The 23,222-nt window shown below is 44.2% G+C and overlaps 2 protein-coding genes across 4 annotated transcripts in view; one reads left to right on the forward strand and one right to left on the reverse strand.

The window, feature by feature from the left end:
• Window positions 1–421: 421 nt before the first annotated feature.
• METTL13 (methyltransferase 13, eEF1A N-terminus and K55) lies at window positions 422–14,375 on the reverse strand. Of its 3 annotated transcripts, none has more exons than XM_079942849.1 (8): window positions 13,870–14,375; window positions 11,718–12,477; window positions 10,237–10,436; window positions 8,593–8,788; window positions 5,929–6,096; window positions 4,429–4,644; window positions 2,103–2,234; window positions 422–887 (listed from the first exon to the last, which is right to left on the reverse strand). In XM_079942849.1, the coding sequence occupies exons 1-8, from the start codon at window positions 14,020–14,022 to the stop codon at window positions 613–615; spliced, it is 2,100 nt and encodes a 699-aa protein (XP_079798975.1). In that variant the 5' UTR covers window positions 14,023–14,375; the 3' UTR covers window positions 422–612. The 3 variants fall into 3 exon arrangements, with proteins under 3 accessions (XP_079798975.1, XP_079798976.1, XP_079798977.1); XM_079942850.1 differs by having other exon boundaries at window positions 10,237–10,428; window positions 12,178–12,477; window positions 13,870–14,372; XM_079942851.1 differs by lacking the exon at window positions 13,870–14,375 and having other exon boundaries at window positions 12,178–12,302.
• Window positions 14,376–14,486: 111 nt separating this feature from the next.
• VAMP4 (vesicle associated membrane protein 4) overlaps window positions 14,487–23,222 on the forward strand; it is a 41,954-nt gene continuing 33,218 nt past the window's right edge. The window contains exons 1-2 of the mRNA XM_079924313.1: window positions 14,487–14,668; window positions 16,911–17,023. The gene's annotated coding sequence lies outside the window, so the exon portion shown is untranslated. The remainder of the gene's footprint in view (window positions 14,669–16,910; window positions 17,024–23,222) is intronic.

Genomic DNA, 23,222 nt, shown 5'->3' on the forward strand with positions numbered 1-23,222 from the left:
TGCAATGAGAAGCCCACACACTGCAATGAAGAGTAGCCTCCGCTGGCCGCATGGAAGACCCAACACAGCCAAAACTAACTAAATAAATAAATTTATATAAATAAAAACTTGGGACCGTGTCAGCAGCTGTTCCATCTGTAGGGAGACAGCGTAGATGTTCTCTTAAATGATTCTACTCTATTTATAGTCTTTTGGCACAGAATGTTCTGCTACCTCACTTGAGAGTGTTCCTTTAGGACCAAGAGAAGGAGAAAGCAAAGCAAACCAGCAATCGCATTTGATTGTCTCCGGTCCTAAGGAGCTTGGGGCATGCTCGTTAAGGCATAACACCTGATGGGGGCTCCAGCAGGGACTCCTACTCAAGGACACAGTAAAGGAAGTGAAGGCAATCAACCCAAGCAGTACTGAAGAAGACAGGATGGAAAGGACTTTTTTATTTTCCCAGATCTTCAGGCAACCTCACCAAGCAGGAGGTCGCATGCAGGTGAGTATGAAACTAAGAAAAATACAAGGCTTAAAAAGTGTTGTGCATTATATTTCTTCAATCTCTGGTAGGCCAGGAGCCCAAGGTCAGTCTGGCAGGAAGCTGAGAGGACTGCCTGGTCCTGACAATCACACAATCTTCACAGTTTTGAGCATGTCTGACAGGACGTACGTGTCATCCCAGCCCTTTCCAGGCTTCCTCAGGGTTTGCTCCAAGGCCTGGGCCATTTCCAGCAGCTCTGGCGTGGCAAGTTTCCGCTCAGGGTGCGGCTGACAGAACAGGATCTCGTTTACTTCACCCTCAATTCGCCGGACATACAGGAGGGGGAACACTGCCTTGAGCCCAGCCAGCACTGAGTCCTTTAGCCCTAGGTCTCGACACACGAGGTTGAGGATAAAGACACCTGTAGGGTGGGGAGGAAAGGGTCAGAATGACTGGTTCAGGGGACACGGTGGAGACAGGGTTCAGCTCTGAGGAATATAGCCATTCCTGCCCCAGGGAGGCTGGTGGACCAAAGAACACACCTACAGCAGCAGTGACTTTGCAGAGAACACACAGCATACAAAGGCAGGAAGAGAAAAGCGTGGGGGATGTGTGAACCATGAGAAAACTTCAAACTAATTTCTTGCTCTTTTGTGCTGCTAACAAATGTTACCATTCTCCATGCTTCAGTTTCACAAAGGATTACTTTGAGAAAGAAGTAATTAATACCCCCAAGTAAGAATGTAGCAATTCCACAGAGAGATTATGTACTTGACATATATATCACATGCCTTCACTGGTGACAATTAAGGGTTCTAAATCAACTCTGTTCACCACAGTACCTTAGCCAAATCAAAATACCTGGGAGGCAGTGAACATAAGGATTAAGAGCTCCAGCCTTCAAATCACAAGGATCAGGGTTGGAGCCCTAGCTCTTATCTTGTGTCACCTTGGCAAGTCTCTACTTCAGTTTCCTCATCTGAAAACAGGCTGCTATGAAGATGAAATCACATACTGCCCAGTCCAGGGCACGTGGGAAGAATTCAAATGGTCACTAGCGCCCCATGCTGGTGGGGATGTGAATTGCTACGACTACTTTGTAACTGTGTGGCAGCATCTACAAAAACTGAACATATGCATAATCTGTGATCCAGCAATTATAGCCCTACATCTATGTCCAACAGACCTGCACACACATTTCACCAAAAAGCATCTACTAGAACGTTAATGGCAACACTTCTTATAAAAGCCCCAAATAGGAAACAACCCAAATGCCAAAAGCAGAATGGAGAAATAAATTGTGTATCACCCAGTGTCAACACAACATTATGGGTGAATCTCACAAACATCATGCTGAGTGAAAGAAACAGAGAACATTCCGTATGGGCAAAACTAAGCTGTGCTGATAGAAGTGAAGACAGTGGTTATCCTTGAGAGGACAAGTTACTGAAAGGAGGTAAGAGGTGGACTTCTGGGGCACTGGAAATGTTTGGTGTTTGGTGCTGGTAAATGAATATGTTCAATTTGGGGAAACCGATCAAGGTACATACTTATGATACATGCATTTTTCATTAAAAAGAAAAATTTCCTTAAAGGGCCCATCCCTTCTCCCTCCCCAACCTTCTGTTCTTCATACCTTCAGGAGTCAAGATGCTTTTGACCTTCTGCAGGAAAGGCTGGGCCACAAACGCTGGGGGTGGACAACTCATTCCCAGAGTTGGGTCCTTACTGTCCACATCAAACATTATGACATCGTAGTGACGTCGTGCTGGGAAAGAGAAGCAAACGAGTCTTTGTCTCTGCTGGATAAAATAACACCATTTACATTCCTCCACCACATCTCCTCCGTGGTGGACACAGGTGGCTAAGTCAGAAGGATGGCATGGAGGATGTGGTTTGCTTATAAGGGCACTAATGTCACAGTCCAGAGGAGACACGTCATCAGCGTTCTGCCGTGAGTACTCCACGTCTAAGATGGAGCCTTCATCTCACCTTCTTCCTCCACATTTTAAAGCCCTTTCCACAGACACACATTACTGGGGTCCACTCCAGCAGGAGTACTGCTTGGTTAAGAGTCCATCTATACCAATGATTTTCAATCCTGACAGACCATTAGAGTCAAATGGGAAAATTCTAAAGATTCAGAGAACCTGGGCTCCACTCCTAATCAACAGAGTTAAAACCCTGGGGTGGTAAGGAACAGATGGGAGGGGAGATGGGAAGCCTCCGGTGTACTTTTCTTAAGCTCCCCAGGTGATTCGAAATATAGTCAGAGTTGAGAACCATTGATCTAGACAAAGCAGCTGCCTCTGCCTTTAAGGGCTGACCCTGCAAATGGTAACTTTAACTTAACTCCGGAAACAGCATATGTTGCCTCCTAGGAGAAAGTGTTCTCAATTAGAGTTAGCATATCTTTTCTAGCTGCTTGAACAATTACTGGCTCAAGAAAGAACTGATTTTGCACAATGAGTGAGAAAGAACTGACCATGAATCTGATCCACTCCTTACTATAATGTTAGTTTTTACAAGGGGTAGGCCTGCGATACTAATGATGTGTTTTGGACAAACTTCGAGACAGTGCTAATGATTATTCAATACGTATTTACTTAGGACTACAGCATGTCCATCATTGTTCACAGCACAGATCTGATTTTGGTTTCTTCAAGAGCGGAACATGTTGGCTCATCAAAGTCCAAGGACAACCAAGGCCCACATTTGTGGCACTGAGCCCTCCAACAATCCGAAAGGTTGTTGTTAAGACGAAGGCCAGGGCTGTTCAAAACTGACTTAGAGGTAATAACAACAGCAGCACATCATGGATTGAGTACCTACCATGTGCCTGGCACTGTTTTATGTGCTTCACATGTATCAGCCCTGGGCCCCCAGACTGGTCCCAGCCTCAGAGAGTGAACCTGTGAAACTCTGATAGAGTTAAGTTCAGTTTGCTATTACGTAAGACAGCATCTGTCCATCCCAGCACCAAAACACTTACCCCAGGCAACCCGTTTTGCCACACCCTTCCTGGAAGATACTCTAACCCAGCGAGAACCAGAGCATCAATTATAGAATGAGCAGACCTGGAAGGGTGTGTGGCCTGGGCTCCCCAGGTTCACGTAGGACTGAACCAACCTAACTGAATTCTCCCTGAGGGGCTCATGTTCTTCAAAGCATCAGTCATCAGAAGCCTACATATTAAGCTGCAGAAGGATCAGGGGAGCTACTGTAAAACATTAATATGCCTTTTGTCCAAGTCTGGGATACAAATTATTATAGCAAAATGGAGCCTTAATTCCAGTAGCAGCAAGGCTACTGGAATTCCCACTAACACCTGCATCATGGTTTAACCTCAGCACTACTGACATTTGGGCTAGATAATTCTTTATCATCAGTGGCTGTCCTATGCATTGTAGGATGTTGAGCAGCACCCTTGGTCTCTACACACTAGATGCCAGAAACACCCGTACCTAATGGTTACAACAAAAAAGTGCCTGTGGACATTGTCCCTGAGGTTTAGAACCACTCATCTACATGAATGCTGTTTTGCTCTGTTTCTGGCTTCACCTCTAGCTGAAAGATTTACAAAACAACTTCCCAACACATACCCGCAACGTGTCTTCCCCTTTTCCTCACTCAGATACAGATTCTGGGTTTCTTGAGATGATGAGAAAGTGGCAAGGTTACAGGGTCAGAAGAGATTCAGAAGGGAAGCCCACTCGTTTGTTAGCGTCATTAGGGCAGGAAAAGGTCTGTTTTGCTTGTTGCCATAGCCCAACCCCTAAGAGTACTGAGCATGTGGTTGACACTCTATATTTACCGAATAACTATCAACAAATGAATGAACAAACGAACTGGGATGATGTGGATGCTGCCCTCTCAGAGATGAGTTCTAGAGGCCCTTGCAGGCCTGACAACCTTGGATCAATCCTCCCTAAACACCCCTCCAAATTCTCCAATAGCAGTACCTTCTTCTTCTGCCAGGCTGGTAATATAGTCCAGGCCATCTGCGATGTGGACCTTCATACGGTCGCTCTGGGAGAAGCCAAACCACTGAGTGGCCACTTGCAACATGGAGGGGTCGATCTCCACAGCATCGATGCAGGACTCTGGGAAATGATCGTGGACAAAAAGGGGGAGGCTGCCCCCACCCAGGCCTACCACCAACAATCCCAGTGGGGTTTCTGTAATAAAGAATAAAAGCATCGTTTTACTACCTGCTCACTGTGAAGTTTTGTACCACACTTGGGGAGGGCGAAAGAGGGAGTCAGGTTGTTGGTGCTGCCCAGGGGAAACAAGATTTAGAGACCTGGCCTCCCTTGTCTCTTTCTAGAAACTCGGGAGTCAATTTAACATCTGAAAACTCAACCCTGGCCTCACAATCCTTCCTTTACTAGATCCAGAAGATGAACCAGTGTATTATTATTATGGCCCCTTAAAGATCCCAAAGCACTCAGCTGACATTATAGCAATAACCCCCACCATAAGCATTATTAAACCCCCCTAGGAAACGGGAGGGACAATGGCCAACATCTTGTTTATGATCACAGGGAATGTAGATGTGATGCCCTCTGCTCAGCTTTCAACTCAAAGGACACACTGCCTTCTCAGACACAGCCACCAAGTGAGGGCAATCCACCCAAGTTCCAGAAACCACAGGAAAACAAAGGCCCAAATCCTACACACAAGCACAGAAAAACCACAGCAACCACAGGGGATGAAAGGAAGGTAAGAAAAAAGAAAGAATCACCAAAAGGAGACAGACCCTGAGGATTAAATGGAAGACCTGAGACTCTAGGGACATACATCAACACCAAGATAGATCAAATGTACAGCGTGTTCCAGTAAGACATACTTAGGGACTTTGGGTGAAGACAGTTACAAGAGTAGACAGAATCATGAACATTTTTGCTACTGTGGTAAGGCTATGACTGTACTATCTATACTATGGTTTTTTTTTTTTAAAGTAGAAATTCAAGATAGAATTACATCTAGTACTCAAATAATGCATCACTGAAAAGCCAGAAATTCTCCTAAAGTGCACAGGTATATTTCTCCGGAGATGTGATTTTTAAATATTCCATCTGGTTACATGGGTAAATGCATGTGCAAAAATTCATCAAGCTGAACAACTTAAGATCTGTATACTTTACAGATCTCATTGAATGTATTTTATACATTAACTTTTTAAACTGAGTATAGTTTATTTACACTGATTTTTTAAATAAATGAATAGAGGAAAAAAATTTAGGTATCAGCACATGTAGGTGTTTCAAATAATTTGAGTTTGAAGGAAAAGTTATTTAGATGTTCATGAATGTAGAAGATGGTTGGGAATAAGAAAGACATGACTATATGTGCATCTGTTGGTCTATAATCATGGTTCTTAAACTGCAAGGCAGCTGACACTGATTACCTCTGTAATCTTACATGTTCCCTCCTGTGGAAGGCAGTGGCGACCCCCTCACCTAGGAGCAGCTCCGGGTTTCTCAGCAGGGCAAGGCCGGCAATCATGGCTTTATGGTGTTCACAGCACAGGTAACTCTTATCAATGGACTGCCCCGGAGCTGCAGGGAGGTCTTCTGGAGTATCAGCAGGCCGCTGCTTCTTCCTGTCCTTTTTCCGTTTCTTCTGGGCTAGATCACAGACAGAGATGAATGAAGTCATATGCGTGGTACACTACTCCTTGGAAAGTAAGGCAGACCAGCAGCAGTATGCTGCAACTGGTTTGATGAGACTCGAGAACCCAATTGTGAAATATGCAGGAATTTTGTGAACTGGTTGACATGTTGGTGGCTTGAAATCTGGCCATGGTGGCCATTTTTATGCCACAGAAATTGGCAAACAGTGCATATCATGGCTTTTTCCCCCAAAGAGACGGTTGTTAAATATTTAACATACACCAGAGAGTCAGAAAAGGGAAGTGGCAAAGAAATACCCCAAAACTCAGAACATTGGGAAAACTCAAGTGAGGAGTACTAGTACCTCTCCTCTGGGAAATATAAAGCCACTAACAGGTGAGAAGTTTATTCATCAGTTCTTTTAGGGGAAAAAGGACTTAGTTTCCAACTACCTCCTCTATGCCAATTACTATACTAGGACTTTTACTCTTGTAGCTTTGAAACAACCCTATATCAATGCTCTTATTCTAATTCTTGGCAGATGGAAAAACTGAAGATCTGAAGAGTTATTAATTAGGCCCAAATCAGTAGGCAGTGCAGCCAGGATTTGAACCTGGGACTACCTGTCTGCAGCAGCTATCACCTTTCTACTACATCACACAGACAGTAATTCATACCACTCCATTGGACAAGGACATCACAAATGTTCAAAGGGGGGAAATCGTACAAAAGGCCCCTCTACTCTCCCTCTAACTACTCCCTCAACTGCTCCAGGAGAGAGTGAACAGATGGCTCTGGGGTTTCCCTAGGGACCAGTTGCACCATTGGGCACTGTAATGTAAGTGGCAGCATGCTTTTCAGAGATGTTAAATTGCTTTTTAACACATTCTTCTCCTTGCTCACCAATACTTCCATGAGGGAAATCATTCCCCTAAGAATTAAGTGATACTAAGAAGGCTTGATAACAGTGGGGAAAAAACCCAAAACCCAAACTGGAGGGCAAAATGTTCTCTGAAGCACTTTTACTGAGCTCTCAGTGAGATGAAACTGAACCAACCTGCAGCCCAAGTGACCCAATGACAGCACAGGAACCCAACAAATATGGGTGCACATGACCAGGGGACACCCCTCAAGAGGAGACCATCCTGCTGAGAATAACCTGATCCCGAGCTGTGGGCAAACCCATGACCTCATGAGGTTGTGAATTCTCTCTTTTCACCCTCCTTCCAGATGGCCTTGCCAACAGGACAGCATCATCAGGCAAAGGGAATGACCGGCAATCAGGAGAGCCGATTTCAGATTCCAAGCCTGACTCTCTGTGCCTCTAAAGGGAAGTTATACTGGAGAAGCGGTAGGGAGGAATATTTTTCTACTCTATACATGTGATCTGTGATTGATTACAATGAGTAAGTATTACTTTTATAATACAAACATATAATGCCCCAAGAAAATAAACAAACGATTGCTCTCCCCATTAGTGGGTGTTTCTGAGCAGCACCTGGGAGACCACTTAAAAGAGAACATGGTGGGGGGCTTCCCTGGTGGCACAGTGGTTAAGAATCCGCCTGCCAATGCAGGGGACACAGGTTCGAGCCCTGGTCCGGGAAGATCCCACATGCCGCGGAGCAACTAAGCCCGTGTGCCACAACTACTGAGCCTTGCACTCTAGAGCCCACGCGCCTAAAGCCCGTGCTCTGCATCAAGAGAGGCCACCGCAATGAGAAGCCCAGGCACCACAACGAAGAGTAGCCCCCGCTCACCACAGCTAGAGAAAGCCCATGCACAGCAATGAAGACCCAACACAGCCAAAAATAATAAATTAATTAATTAATTTTAAAAAAAGAGAGAACATGGTAGAGATCTACCCAGTTGACGCCTGTAGCCATGTGCCACTTGTGGCCATTTAAATTTAAATGTAAGTTCATCAGAATTAAAAAAGATTAAAGATTCAGTTCCTTAGTCACACCGGCCATGTTCCTAGTGCTCGGTAGCCACATATGGTTCATGGCTGCCACCCTGGGCAGCTAACTGGGTATTAAACATTTCCTTCGCTGCAGAAAGTTCTGCCAGACTAGGTGACCTCTAGGGCACCCACCAACTGTACAACCCTCTAAAACAGGTGCTAGGAGGTGGCCCCATGGAGGAGGGCAGGCCTACTGAATTAACATACAGACGTATATGGAGCAACTTGTAAAACACGTGGTCTTTGAACTGCAGGCGTTAAAGTGATTATCACATTTGTCTGGTAAACCACCACCCCGGCTCCTTATCACTGCAGAGTCAGGCTTTGCTCAAGAACAGAACATCGACCTCCGACCTCCCTTCTGTTCATCGCCACTCACACCCTAAGAGCCCAGATGATAAGAGGACCACCCACAGAGCCGTGTGCCTCTGGTCACAGGTATCCGGGTCTGTCCTACAGCTCCGCCAAGCTCCCAGGTCTTTCTGACCACCCCAAATTGTCCATACCACATCCACGTGGGCCCCACCACTGTGCCCACGACACCTCACCTCTGTGAGACACATCCTTCAGCAGCCTGGCTTCTGACTGCACCACGTTCCTGTTGCTGAGGAAGATCAGCCGCCGAAAGTAGCGCTTGTCATCCCCCTGCACATCCTCGATGACGTAGTCACCACTCAAAGGGCTGCAGTCTTGGTGCTGAACGGTCCGGACCCCGATGTCCCCACCAACAGACAGGAAGGGTACCTGAAGGAAGAGCAGAGATGTGGTGAAAACACCAGCTCAACTGAGAAATACGAGAAATTATAATCCCTTTCCTTTGTGTGTATGTGAAGAATCCCCGCACCAAGGTTCTGAGCAGCAACAACTCCGAAGATTTGCCATTTCGTTAAAGTATTCTTCTGGGGCGTTTGACTAGATCTCAAAAGGTTTAACTGACCTTTTTGAAAACCAACTGAACAACTAAAGATTCCCCAAACCATTCGTGAAATGCAGTTGGTTCTCCACAAGAAAAATATGAGTTTGTCAACAGTAATCCTTAAAAGGACTTTCAACAGTCCAAGACAATGAAAGCTAGAAGGAAGCCTCATGAAGGGACTAGAATCATGAGAGAAGGAATCTGAATAGGGATAAAGATATCAAAATCCATGGGGAAAGTAACCACTCCAAATTTGGCAAAGTGTCTCCCTTCCCCCAGTTATTCTCAACTTTTCTCTGCATTCTTCTAAACAGAAGAAAAAATTAGGAGGAAAAAATACATTTTCCCCTAAACTTTTCCACTCCCTTCCCAACCTTCACATTTATTTATTTTTAAAGAGTTACAAGAGTATTTAATAATCATGAGGGACTCCTGACTTTGCGGAGATGTAGGCACTGTTGAGAGAAAGTCACAAACGAGCCTCCCCACAGGATCTGGGTCTCTCTGATGGGACACCAACCCCAAAGTCTTCCAGAAAGCATCAAATACATATTCATCTGTAAGCACAAGCCAGCCTAGTGGGCAGAACCACAGGCTGGGAACCCAGGAGCCTTGGTTCTTCTTTTCAGTTCTGTTACTACAGCATCAAGCTTCCAGGTACCCTGTCTTTCCCACCTATCAAGAAGGATAAACTCCTTTCTATAAAGCCCCTGCAATAAAGTCACCTATCAATTACCCTGTCTCGTGAGCAGGATAGTACAAGACAGATGGTGTCAACTGATAATACCATATCACCATTTTGGCAAAGACCTTCAGTTTCCTTCCCAGTGGAACATCAGACCAGCAATGTTAATATCCTGAAAATTAAGCTGAGCTGTTTTGGCCCTTTCCCATTCTACCTCACATAATGATGGTTCTAAGAAGCAAAATGGCCAAGGAAATCCTGCACAAAGTGAGTTAGGAGAAATACAGCCTGAGTAAGCTGCAGTGTGCAGAGCTGGAGCCTGCAGGGTGGAGAGCACTTCCTTCATGCCATCCGAGTGGCCCCACAGGCACAGATGCTACTGGGGTTCTCAATAAGGGCAACCGCTCACCTTCCACTCACTGCCTGGGACATAACTTCTGCTCACTTAGCTCTCAGCTGCTGACATGCCCTCCAGGAACAGACTAGGGTCACAGACCCTAGTCCTAGCTTCTGCTAAGATACCCTCTGCCTTCCTGGCTACTAATATGACTTCTCCAGAGACCCTGAAAACTGCTACCAAAGCTTTGTTACCTGCTGCTGGGCGGGCATCCCGGCCGGGGCCAGCTCCATGACTCTGGCTGACAGCTCAGCCTGGATGCTGTCCATGCCTTCGTACTGCTGACCTCGGTGAAGGGCCACTGTGATCAGCCTCCTGAAGCCCGCACTGGCTGCCAGCTGCTTCCGGCCCTCCTCCATGCCAAAGAGCCACTCGGTCTCCCGACCCTGGGGGACTGGAAAGAGGCATTTGTTGACAGGGAGTCCTGGGAAAAGTTCAAGCCCACAACCAATATGCCCTACGTGGGAAAGAGCCAGCCCCTACCCAAGCCCAGCAACCCTTCCAACTGTGACCTACTGAGGGGCTATCAATCCCCAGTCAACAATGTCCACAGCAAAGCTGCCATCAGACCCATGGCAGGACCCAGCGTGGAAAAGTGTGAGCGTGTATGTAAGGGGAGGGAGGCAAGTACCTAGTGCAAGAAAAATAGCAATAATGCTAACACTTCTTAATGCCAGGCATTATTACAAGCAGTTCACAAACAGAAACTAATCAAATCCTCACAACAGCCCAAGATGCAGGGAGTATTATTATTATTCCCATTTTATAAATGAGGAAATTAAGACACAGAAGTTACATTATTTGCCCAAGTTCACAGAGCTCGTAACTGGCGAAGCTAAGGCTCAACCCCAGGCAGTCCAGCCCCAGACTCCATGCTCGTATCCTCTGTGCTATTAGTTCTAACAGGTGCACAGTTAGGATAAGGCAATACTTGGAAAAATGGATTTGATGTCAGGGAACAAATTACCAGCATGATGTATCACCACCTCACGTTTGTCTAGAATATTCTACTTTTGAAAGCATTTCCTCATACTACCTCTTTTGATCATTACTAAGGTGAATCTGGTATCATTTACCCCTTTCAATAATAACACTAACATCTGTAAAACTTATCATGTGCCAGGCACCATTCAAAGTGCTTTTACACTTCTCACAATTACACAGTTAAGATCTCACTTTCTAGATGAAGAAACAGAGGCACAGAAAGAACACTAACTTGTCCAATGCCACCAGGAAGCGACTGAGCCAGGACTGGAAACAAAATAGTCTGGTTCCAGAGCTCACTTTTTTAGCTACTACTCTGTACTGCCTCTGAATTCAGCAGAGACGCACAGAAACTTCCCCAGGTCACACAGCTTACAGGCTACAAGGCTGGGACTCCCGGTTGCTTCCACTACTCCTTGTTACAAAGTGACTAAATAACATCTCTACAAATGCGTGACCTGCCTAAATGTATCTATATTACTTCAAGCCTTTGCAATGGAAGATGAGAAGAAATAAACCTCAAATCCAAGCAGGCAGCTCCCCCTTCCTCATGCCTTGGCCAGTCTAACCTCTTCAAGCACCGCCCCCTGCAAGATAAAACCAGCCAAGGCATACCCATCCGCCAAAGCCCCAGCCCCAGCCCCTGCAAGCCAGCCCCCTCCAGGGAAGAGAGGGAGCAATCCCAACTCACTGATGAAAATGGCAAAATGACTGTCCCGCGATGGTTTCACAGTGGGGCTGTCCACCACGTGGAGGGTGTAGCGTGGCTCCCCCGTGTCCCCACTGCACAAGTCCAGAGACACACTCCCCAGCCCGGCCTTGCGGTACAGCTGGCTGCACAGCCAGGCATACTGCTGCCGCTCCCGCACCGCCTCAGCCAGCCGCTCGGCACTCTCCAGCCGCACAGGCTTGCCCTGCTCCTGAGCACACAGCTCAAAGATCTGAAGGGCAGAGCCAGGGACCGGCCTGAACTTGGTCATGATGAAGGCAAAGACAGGCAAGGAGAACCAAGGCTCTGCTTCCAACAGCTGGTCTTGGCTGTTGGCCACCTGGTGCACCCTCACCATCCACCCCTCCCGAGAGAAGTGACCCACTGCTTTCTTCAGGACGTGAGCCTGAGCCAGGGAGATGCAGAGGTAGCGACCGCCCACCTGCAGGACACGGCCAACCTCAGCCAGCATCCTGTCCACCTGCTGCAGGGTCTTCTCCTCCTCATCTGTCAGGACTGCGTCCAGGGTGCCCTTGTCCAACACCACCTGGAATGAGGCATCAGGAAACTCCATCTCTGTCATGTCCATCTTCAAGAAGCTCATCTGCGGCCGTCGGCTGGCATTGCGTTCCTTCATTTGCTTGATGACGACCTCACTGATGTCAATGTTCACTATATCCTGATAGCCCACGTCATACAGCTGCTCGCTTAGCTCTGAGTTTCCACACCCAATCACCAGCACCTAGCGGGGGGAAAGAAAACAAGATGGAGGTGATCAAGGCAAAGGAATGAGCTTCAGACACTTCAAGGAATCAAGTCTCACCCTGGCTGCTGTATGTTTTCAGAGGGCGAAGATGCTATGCCATGAGAGAGCACCATTACAAAGTGGATTCTAGGCTCCATCTTGAAACACCACTGATTAGAAGAACTCACTAGTAACAAACCACATTCCACTATAACAATGCAAGTTATGCAGAAACAAACTAACCGGGGTTGTTCTTTTCTCTGAATCAAGCGTTTATTAATCAACTGCAGGAACAAACTAATCATGGTTGTTCTTTTCTCTTAATCAAGAATTTATTATTTAAGAATTGATAGGAAGTCACAGAATCCAAATACAGTAGTTATAACTGAAATCTCCTATTTGTTTTACTGTTGAAAACCTAGGTCTGGCATAATCCTATTCCACTCATGCCTTTGGCTCCAACTCACGATATTCTGCTATTTTCTGAAGCCAAACTTAAAACACAGGTTGCTGCCTCCCTCTCTGTGGAGGAATCTCCCATTGATCCTTCAAAATTCTGCCCTGATATCACCATCTCTGGAAAAGCATCGTACAATGACAAGTGCATAAGCTTTGGAGCTAGGTGGATCTAAGTTTAAATCCCCACCCGACCACTTACTACATGTATGATCTTGGGCAAGAAACTGGCTCTCAGAGCCTCAGTTTCCTCATCTGTAGAATTCGTGTATTACCACTCACCTCAAGGTTTATTATGAGAACTCAATGACTGAGCAAACACACACACACACACACACACACACACAGCATAAGGTTTGACTCTTAAAGCTTCCTCCTCAAATCTTCGTTTTCTACCCTTCTTCCTTCCCTACTTCCACCTCTATCAAACCTCCTATTACTGTACTTGGCACTTTTCACTTCTGGAACTTGCCCAGGATTTATATGTTGATGCTCGTGTGGCTTAAGGGCTGAACACAGTGCCTGAAAGTCAGTGGGCCCACAACAACTATTTGATAACAGATTCATTTATCAGTAAAGCCACGGGTGCTGCCAGCTCCACGAGGATGCACAGTGACAGAAAAGCACACTTTCCTCACTAGGAGGAGATGTCTAGGTTGCACTACTAAAGAAGTGAGGTTATTCTTAATAACCTCACTCATTCTTCCAGTGAGGTTACTAATTCAAGAAATGATCTGGGGGTGGAAGCTCTGTTATCTGAAAACCTTTAAAAGGATATTTTGTAATTACCTTTTAGCTAGAATGTTGCATGGAATCCTGAAAATATGGGCCTGTTTAGGGCCCCCCACGCCTGTCACCGTCTACCAAGTGCAGGATTTCTGTTATCAGTTCCTACTTTCCAGGGCACACACAGGGCTGCCAGGCCGCGCTTACCTTTTCCCTGGGCTTGATATATTTGTGCAGCAACCCGCACAGTTCCAGGTAGGTTCCATACCACTCGAAAGCTTTCTTTCCCCGCTGCTGGAAGAACTTCTCCCAATAGTCAATGGAGCCAAACTCCTTAGGGCTTTTAGGTAAGAGATTCATATTCCCACTGCTCGAGCTGCGTCTTCAAGACTCTCCTACTCCCTGTGCGGTACCATCCGAGGGGTTTCCCCACGCGCTGGTTCTGGAACACCGCAGCGGGAATTCTTTCCACGGACAAACAGCCACATTGACTTGTCCCTCACTCAAAACCCAAAGAGACGATCCTTACACGCCCACCGGACACGTAAGGCACTGAACCTAATAAACGCTCACCCCCTATTCCATCTCAAAGCCCCAGACTCATGTGGGGAGGCCCTCACACTTTTTCTGAGCTCGGTTTCAGAACCGGCAATTATATCCGGGTGCGAGGCTTCGCGATTGGTTGGCTGGCCACACCATCTCAGCAGCTCATTGGTCAGTGATTTTCGTCCTGGCACGTCACTGGCTGCAACGCGCTCGCCTCACGCCGGCGGCTTCGTCGCAGGCGCCGCGCTTTTATTTACGTGAGCCGGAGCGGAGCGGGGCGGCGCCAAGGGCCGGAGGCAGGGCGGGAGCTGGGCTGTCCCGGTCCCAGGCTTACGTCGGAGCACCGAGCGGGGGCAGCCTTCTCAGCTCTGGGCTTTCGGCCTTGGAAGAGAGCTCCCGGGTCCCAGGCTGTTTGTTCCTTTCGTCTCTGAGCTCCCATTCTGATCACGAGCCACATAAGGTCTGAACGCTGACGGCGGTGGGCACACTGGAGGAGGAGGGCCTCGGAAAAGGAAAACTTGTAGATTAGAAGGAAGTGAGGCAAGGGATGAGTAGAGCCAGTCCATAGCAGAAGAAAGCTGCCCAACCCAGCTCTATCTTCTGCATCTCCCGCCCCACGCCCGTCTTACTTTAACCACTTTACTTGTACAATTCAGGTTTAATTTGGAGGAAAGTAGCACTTAGCTGTGCTCAGCTTTCAGGATCTTAGTTTCCCGAGCAGGGATTTAAGCTGGGACCCCAGCAGTGAGAGCGCCTAGTCCTAACCACTGGACTGCCAGAGAATTCCCAGGGTTTCACTGTTAATAATTAACAACATGGAAATTCAGGGGAAAAGAATAACAACCAGTTATTCAGAAGTGCGTCCTCTCCCTCTTCCTCCTTGCCTCAAAGCACAGTGTGCAAAACTTAAGGCTCATTTTGGTAATTGGCCTCCTCAGGTTGTCATTTGGATGTCATCTGAAAGTAGTACTTGGGACTTCCCTGGTGGTGCAGTGGTTAAGAATCCGCCTGCCAATGCAGGGGACACGGGTTCGAGCCCTGGTCCGGGAAGATCCCACATGCCGTGGAACAACTAAGCCCGTGAGCCACAACTACTGAAGCCTGTGCGCCTAGAGCCCATGCTCTGCAACAAGAGAAGCCACTGCAATGAGAAGCCCGTGCACCACAATGAAGAGTAGCCCCCGCTCACTGCAACTAGGGAAAGCCTGCGCGCAGCAACGAAGACCCAAAGCAGCCAAAAAATAAATTAATTTTTTTAAAAAAAGAAAGAAACCTCCTAGTATCCTTGGGGCCATCCACTGTTTGGCGAAGAGGATGAAATACTTAAATCAGGGAACTCTTGAAGACCATGGATAGAATTCAGAGGGTCTGTGAACTTGGATGGGAAAGAAATTACATCTTTATTTTCAGTAATCTCTAACAGATATTAGCATTTTCTTCAACTATAAAATGGAGCCCCCCAAAACCCTCAGCAGTTCTAGTGATGGGAATCACTAAGATTTTCATATCACACTACAACCATAGATATCTTGAAATATTGTTTATGCTATTACTAATTCAAAATCATGGTAGATGTTAGGCCTGGCGCTAGATTTTATTTAATGAGTTAATATATCTTAGTGTATCACAAATTTTCTTTTAAAATATTTTATAGCATTATAAATTTCCTTCCTTTGTAATTCTGTATTTTGATGCATTTAGAGATATTATTTTAATAAGAGGTTCCTAGATTTCACTAGATTGCCAAGGTTCTTGGTACATAATGTGTATGCACAGTGCCTGTCACTTAATAGGAGGGCCATGAAGGATGCTTCATGGTCACGAGAATTTCTCCTGTGCTTTTGGTGCTGCCTTAAATCTATCATTACGTAAAGAATAAACCACAGAGGCCGGCTTAGTCCATAGAGAAAACTTGACTACATTTTTAAAAAACATTGTTAGGGAAAGATTTATTATTTCACTTTTTTTTCATCCTCTGAAGAAAGTTTGAAATGTATCTATTCAAGGTATTTTGATGACATAATTTCATTCCTTCTAAGTAACTGCTCATATGCCATTTGTGACCATAGAACCTAAAGCAGGGAACTATGATAATGGAGCCCTTGTGATTTGCGATGTCAGTGAAGTGTGACTGTGACTCTGAGACCAACTTTATGGATTGTGTTATAGGCTTTGAAATGAGTGTGAACAGAGGATGTGATCATTTCTTTGCTTAAAAAAAGATTAAAAATGAAAAACGAATAATTCACTGCTGTAATAAAGGAAAATAGGAATGATAAATGTGTATGTATCATGCATAAAAAGGTTTAGATACAGCCTATATATAAAGAGAAATATAAAGTAAAAGGAGACCCTACTTTTCTTTCTACCAACTCTGTAATATGTGGCCAAAGGGGAGCTGACCCAAGTATTTCTGAATAAACGATGCTGATTGAATGTGCCTTCATTGCCTGAAGAAACCAGGATCTTCTCACTCTGGCTCACCACCCAGCCAGAGCCTATAATAAGTAATGCACTCTAACTACCCGCTTGTATGTGGGAGGACTTAAGAAACTCTCCCTTTCAGAAACCCCTCCCTCCCATTTTCTTGTGTAGTCACTGCAAGTGAGCTTGTCTCTTTATAGTAGTTTAAGAGTAGCTTGAATATAGTTCTACTTTCAGGTCTGACGGAGTAAATTGAGCCACACCAATTCTCCCTCTAGGACTAAATGGAAAAGCCAGATAAGTACCAAAAGCATCTCTATAAAGCAATCCAAGTGCTGTTGGAGCAACAAGACTAGAGGAACCAAGATTCCAGAGGAGGAACTGCAAAATGGTGAGCTTTTTCCTTTGCCAGCTGGGGGTGCTTATAGATTCTGGGTACAAGGCAAGATGCTGAGCATCGGGGCTTCGCCTGGGTCAAGGGTCATTGTTGGGGAACAAAACAAACAAAGCACTTACATTTTGGGTTCTCATAGGACTGAAGAGACAAAGCTGAAATCTTGGAGAGCCAGGATTTCAGGGAGAAGAGAAGAGAGAATAACTGAGCGACACAGATGGTTTCCCCACAAAATTTTGCTGAATGCTGAAGCTGCTTGGGGTGGGAGGTTAGGATGAGAAAATCACTGTTTTTCAGAAGCTTTCTGCTTAGCATCTTTATCTATCCAGCAGAGATGAGAGTGATTCCACTTTGGAGAGGGATAACATCACATAGATGTTCTTTCTCATACTCAATTTTTTTCTTTTTTCTCTTTTTTTTTTGCTACACCGTGCAGCTTGTGGAATCTTAGTTCTCCCATCAGGGATTGAACCCACACCCTTAGCAGTGAAAGCGCAGTCCTAACTGCTGGATGGCCAGGGAATTCCCTCTACTCAATTTTTAATACTTGGTTATTTTATATTCAATAGTCAATATCGAATGAATATCAAAAACTATTAGGTATACCAAGAGATAAGAGTCATATCACCAAAATCCAAGAAAAAAATAGATAATAGAAGCCAGTAATTCAGGTATTAGATTAGCAGACAAGGACTTTGATTAAAATATTTTAAAAATATGATAAAAAGATAGAGAATTTCCCCAGGGAATTAGATCTATTTTTAATGGAAATTCTGGAACCAAAAAATACAATAACTGAAATCAAGAGTAGCCTGAAAATCAAGAGCAGGTAGGGAAATATGTCTGTGCACATAGATGCTGACACAGGCTCGGGATGTGACTCAGTTGCATCTCTGGAGCCCTCTGTCAGTGCCGGAACCCTGAGATCTAGTGCAGACTCAAAGGATTTGCGCACACGTTTAAAAAAAAAGAAAAACTTTTAAAATGTAAACACATTTTTCTTCAAGAGTATACTCTTAGAACTGTGTTGCAGTAAACAAGTTTCAAAACATAATGATGAGTTCTTTGGTCACAAAAACGTCCTCAAGAATTCTCTCAAAATAATTCTAAGCACAGGTCCATTATTAAATTTACTACCATGACATTTTAGAAAATAGTTGCAAAACTTGTTATTTATCTGTAAAGGATTGAGGGAGAAAGGCAGCACGGTGATTGCCAAAAACTTTTCTTAAAATTATTCCATAGGGATGATTGTCATTGAGCTTGAGGCCAGTTAGATTTCCCGCAGTTAATCTCATATGCCATGGTTCAGACCTGGACCTGCCTGACATTGAGGCATTCACTGTAATGTAAGCTAACATGATGAATTCAGAGTCACAGAAAAGATGCTATGAAGTTTTCTGGTTAAATAATTGTTTTTCTTTTAAAGTGAGGGAATGTTGGATGCTTAATAAACTCAAAATAACAACATAACCAGAGCTGGAAGGAAAACTGTTCTATTATTAATTATTAAAAGAGACGTGATCTACTACAACATAGGGGAAAACGGAATATGATACAGCAAGCTATGGATGACTTAGAAAGGTGTTTTCCAGTTAACTTTTTTTTTAAATTAAAGCATTTTGCTTGTTTACACTTTATGAGTAAAATACAAAGAGAGAGTGCCTCCTAGAAATCGATTATGATTTTTTTTTAAATTTATTTTTGGCTGCACTGGGTCTTCATTGCTGCGTGTGGGCTTTCTCTAGTTGCAGAGATCAGGGGCTAGTCTTTGTTGCAGTGCACGTGCCTCTCATTGCGGTGACTTTTCTTGTTGTGGAACATGGGCTCGAGGCACGCGGGCTTCAGTAGTTGTGGCTCGCGGGCTTAGAGCCCAGGCTTAGTAGTCGTGGCACGCGGGCTTAGTTGTTCTGCGACATGTGGGTAGTTGCTCTGCGGCATGTGGGATCTTCCCGGACCAGGGCTTGAACCCGTGTCCCCTGCATTGGCAGGCAGATTCTTAACGACTGTGCCACCAGGGAAGTCCAGATTATGAAATTAAAGTGCACTTCAGGTAAACTGATAAGGTGAAATGACTATGGAATCCCAACATAAACATTTATTTAAATACTTAAAGACAGTGATATTGACTAATTAGACTTGGAATCAAATTGCCTCTGTTTCCTTTCTTCAATTTATTTTTGTAAGTCACAAATTTTCATTTTTCATACTTTTTGTTTTGTTTTGTTTTGTTTTGCAGTACGCGGGCCTCTCACTGTTGTGGCCTCCTCCCGTTGCGGAGCACAGGCTCCGGACGTGCAGGCTCAGCGGCCTTGGCTCACAGGCCTGGCCGCTCCGCGGCATGTGGGATCTTCCCGGACCGGGGCACGAACCTGCATCCCCTGCATCGGCAGGCAGACTCTCAACCACTGCGCCACCAGGGAAGCCCATTTTTCATACTCTTTTTTTCTCACTTCTGTTTTCTTGAAATGCCAAAAGAAAATCAATGGCAATAGGCCAAACTCTCACTAGCTAACTTTTAATAATAATAAAACAGTACAGACAAAAGAGCAGGAAATCTTTAAAAATGGAGAAATTGTATATTATCTTGTTTATAAGGTGAACAAAAGAATATGTAAATATTATTTTACTAAGAGCTTGTGATATTCTTGGAAGACAATAGGAGGTGGAGATTACTCATTCTTTTGCAGCCTGGGAAATGAAACCAGTACTATTGAAAGTAAGTGACTTTGTGAAGGTCAGTAAGCAGGCAAAGTGCTTCTAGGAATCCCACGCACTGGCCATATAAAACATTCTCTCATGCTTTCACTTCCCTTATTTTCTTTTTTCTCTTGTCTTTTCTTCTCATTCAAAAGCAAACTTTAAAAATTAGAATCATCAATAAATATTTATTGTGTGCTTGCTCTGTGCAAGGTACCACGGAGGATAAGAAGGAATCTAAGACAGAGTCCTTGATTTAAAGGAGCAGTCAAAATCACGATTCTAGCCTGATCTTCACAGCTGCTGAGAATTTCCTTTTGTTCACCATTTCACCATGGTTAAAGCAGCTATTCCAAACCGTCTCCATTTTCTTTAAGCTTCCAACTCCAACACTGCTTTCTTGACCCTTCACATAAGACCTTGCTTGCCTTTTACTGATCATTTTGAGTCTATGAGTTTCCTTAACTTCTCTCTTTTCCATTTCAAAATCTCTTTATCGTCATCATCAGTCACTTCTTTCCCCCTTGCCTGCAAGAAGGTATTCTCTCTCCATCTGGCCCAGAACTCCCCTCTGCTACTCTCAAACACTGATCCCCCACCTATTCAGAGATATCACTCCAACGTCCGTTGGTGTTTTTTCTTTTTTTGATTTGCATTTTCAATCTCATTCTCACACTGGCTCCTTATTCCCCATTCCTAAATATAACATAGTTATTTCTGATGGTACCTTAACCCTATTGCTGCTTTGAGTTGCAACTTCTCTTTACAACTGAATTCCTTGAAAGAGGAATATATAATCTGCATTTCCCCTAAAACTCAAATCTTACAATATGGATTCCACTTCCACAACATTACTGAAACACTTCCTGAAGATCAATAGTGGTCTGCGAGTCAATAAATCTGATGGCTTTTTCTAGCCTTCATTCTCCCGACCCCTGCCCTCTCCCCACTCCCTCCCCACCCCCAATTTCTCTGAAGTCTTTGGTGCTAATGACCATTCCTCCTTCTTTTACACTGTCCTGTCTCTACTGTTTTTCTGTGTACTGCTCTGGCCACTTCTTATTGAACACCCCTCATACTCTCACCCCTAAACACAGACATTCTCCTAAATTCTGCTTTTCTTCCTTATATACACTCTTCTTTGGATTCTTCTTCATAGAGCTAATAATTGAAGCTGAGGATTCCCATGCTCTGGGAATGCTAAAACACTTTCCCCAAAGAAAAGTGCATTTAAGGGAAGGGGCAGACTTTATCACCTTCCTTTTGCCTTTCCATGGGGTTCACTTAGTTGGCAAGAGAAGTGGGAGGCGAATAGGTCAGAGCTGTCTTAGCAATGGCTAAGATTCCTCTATCTAGGACCATGGCTCCTGCCAGATAGCCCCTCTCCTACAACTATGGCTCTTGCTTTGTTCTGTTGACCCTTCTCTTGCCTTTTCATACCTGGGAATAGTAATGGATTCCTCCTCTTGCTTGTCCTGAGGTGTATTAGCATGTCTGCTTGATTCCATTTGTGGTTTTAATTTACTGTTAGACTCCTACAAGTAATTCAGTTTTGATATTACAGTTCACCTTAGGCAATTCTGTTTGCTAAGATATCCATATATGTGTGTGTACATATAAGTATATATTCCATTGTTCACTTGAATCTATAATTAACTTTACTCAGTTTTCAATAGTTGCTTAGTCTTGTGTTTCTATGTAAGAATGTGGGTTCTTGGAGGACAAAAAACACTGTTTACCATCCTTATATCACCAGACTTTAACAGAATACTTGTCACATAGCTGATAGATGAATTTATTCACTTTGATATAACACCCAAGATTAATATTACTATCTTCAGCAAGAAATTAAAGTTGTGTTTGACCTTCAACAGACTAAAGCCTCCTTAGTCATATAAGATCATCATAAGACATTAAGCCTGACAGATTCCACCTTTACCATGCTTTAAGAATAAATTGTCTAATTTCTATTTTAAGGGCAAAGCATGCAACCCATTTCAATAAAATATTTATCTCATCTTAATTTAAACTTATAGCTCTGCAATATTTACTAATGTGCCCAATTTTACCGTACTCTTACCTTGGACAAATTACATAATTCATCTCAAAGCCTTGGTTTCCACATTGATAAAATGAAAAAAATGATACTTGTTATCAGAGGGTTGTTGTGCTGAAATAACATATGCTAATCACTGAACATAGTGTTTAACAAAATGAGCATTTAATAAGTGGTAGCCACGTTTAACTTTCAGAGAAATAGCAAGTAAATTTATAATACAATTAGAGCATATTACTACACAGGTCTCTGTTGTTGCCATCTTTGTGGGAGGCAACTTCTCCGAGATAAAATGCTTATAACATGTCACATCAATAAACAAGAAGTTAGGAGAGGAACAAAGCATCTCTATGAGTCTATCTTATAATGTTAGATCTAACATTCCATGAGGAAAGCATAGGGGACATTCCATTTTATTACATATTTTTTAACAAAAATTAAACTACCATAGAGTCTATCTTTAAAAACCAGACTCCACTTAACCCACTTGCTCTGTTACTCATTACTGTACATTCTCTCTGTGAACTGTACTCACTGTTGCCACAAAGGACACAACTGGCACTATTGGCAAACTTTGAATATGGAATCTTTATTAGAAAATAGTATTGTATCAATGTTAAATTTTCTGAATTTGAAAACTGAATCATAGTTATGAAGAGAATGTTCTTGTTCTTAGGAATAGCCACTGAAGTATTTAGGGGTAAGGATGCATGATTATGTAACTTTTAAATACTTAGGTGGGGAAAGAGGTGGGGAGAGAATAAAGCAAATGAAGTGAAATGTTAACAACCCCCTTGAGTTAAGTCGAGTATACTTTCTGGCCCTCTGTTCCTTCATCTACTAGGAGAGAGAGATTGGGCTGAACTCTTTCAGTATTATTCACACTGTGAGCCATGAAATTCAATGAGGAATGGAGCCTGGCATCAGAAAATGTTAACCAGTGAATCTGAATAAAGTGTTTGCAAGAGTTCTTTGTATTTATTCTTTGGTAAGTCTGAGATTCTTTCAAAATCAAAAGTAAAACAAGCTAATTATATTTACATAACACCAAGGCCCTCTGAGCACTAACAGGTTAGAGGCTAACAGGTTAGCTATATGATATACCTGTGTACTTCCTCACCAAAACAGTTGAGCTGTATGCTTATCAAGAGTCAACTTGGGGCTTCCCTGGTGGCGCAGTGGTTGAGAGTCCGCCTGCCGATGCAGGGGATACGGGTTCGTGCCCCGGTCCGGGAGAATACCACATGCCGTGGAGCGGCTGGGCCCGTGAGCCATGGCCGCTGAGCATGCGCGTCCGGAGCCTGTGCTCCGCAATGGGAGAGGCCACAGCAGCGAGAGGCCCGCGTACCGCAAAAGAGTCAATTTGTATTTGTAACCTAAAATATTTATGCCTCTTATTATACTTATGGAATTTAAATATTCAAACCAATGAAATACCAA

The sequence above is a fragment of the Stenella coeruleoalba genome (assembly GCF_951394435.1).
Source record: "Stenella coeruleoalba genome assembly, chromosome: 1".
NCBI classification, from domain to species: Eukaryota; Metazoa; Chordata; class Mammalia; order Artiodactyla; family Delphinidae; genus Stenella; species Stenella coeruleoalba.

Excerpts from the sequence above, each read along its gene's own strand:
- METTL13 (XM_079942849.1), bottom strand. The coding sequence starts at position 14,022 with ATGAATCTCTTACCTAAAAGCCCTAAGGAGTTTGGCTCCATTGACTAT. Across the intron at positions 10,437-11,717 it reads TCATTTTGCCATTTTCATCA|TCCCCCAGGGTCGGGAGACC; the intron begins GTGAGTTGGGAT and ends GCCTCTTTCCAG. Across the intron at positions 2,235-4,428 it reads CAGCCTGGCAGAAGAAGAAG|CACGACGTCACTACGATGTC; the intron begins GTACTGCTATTG and ends TCTCTTTCCCAG.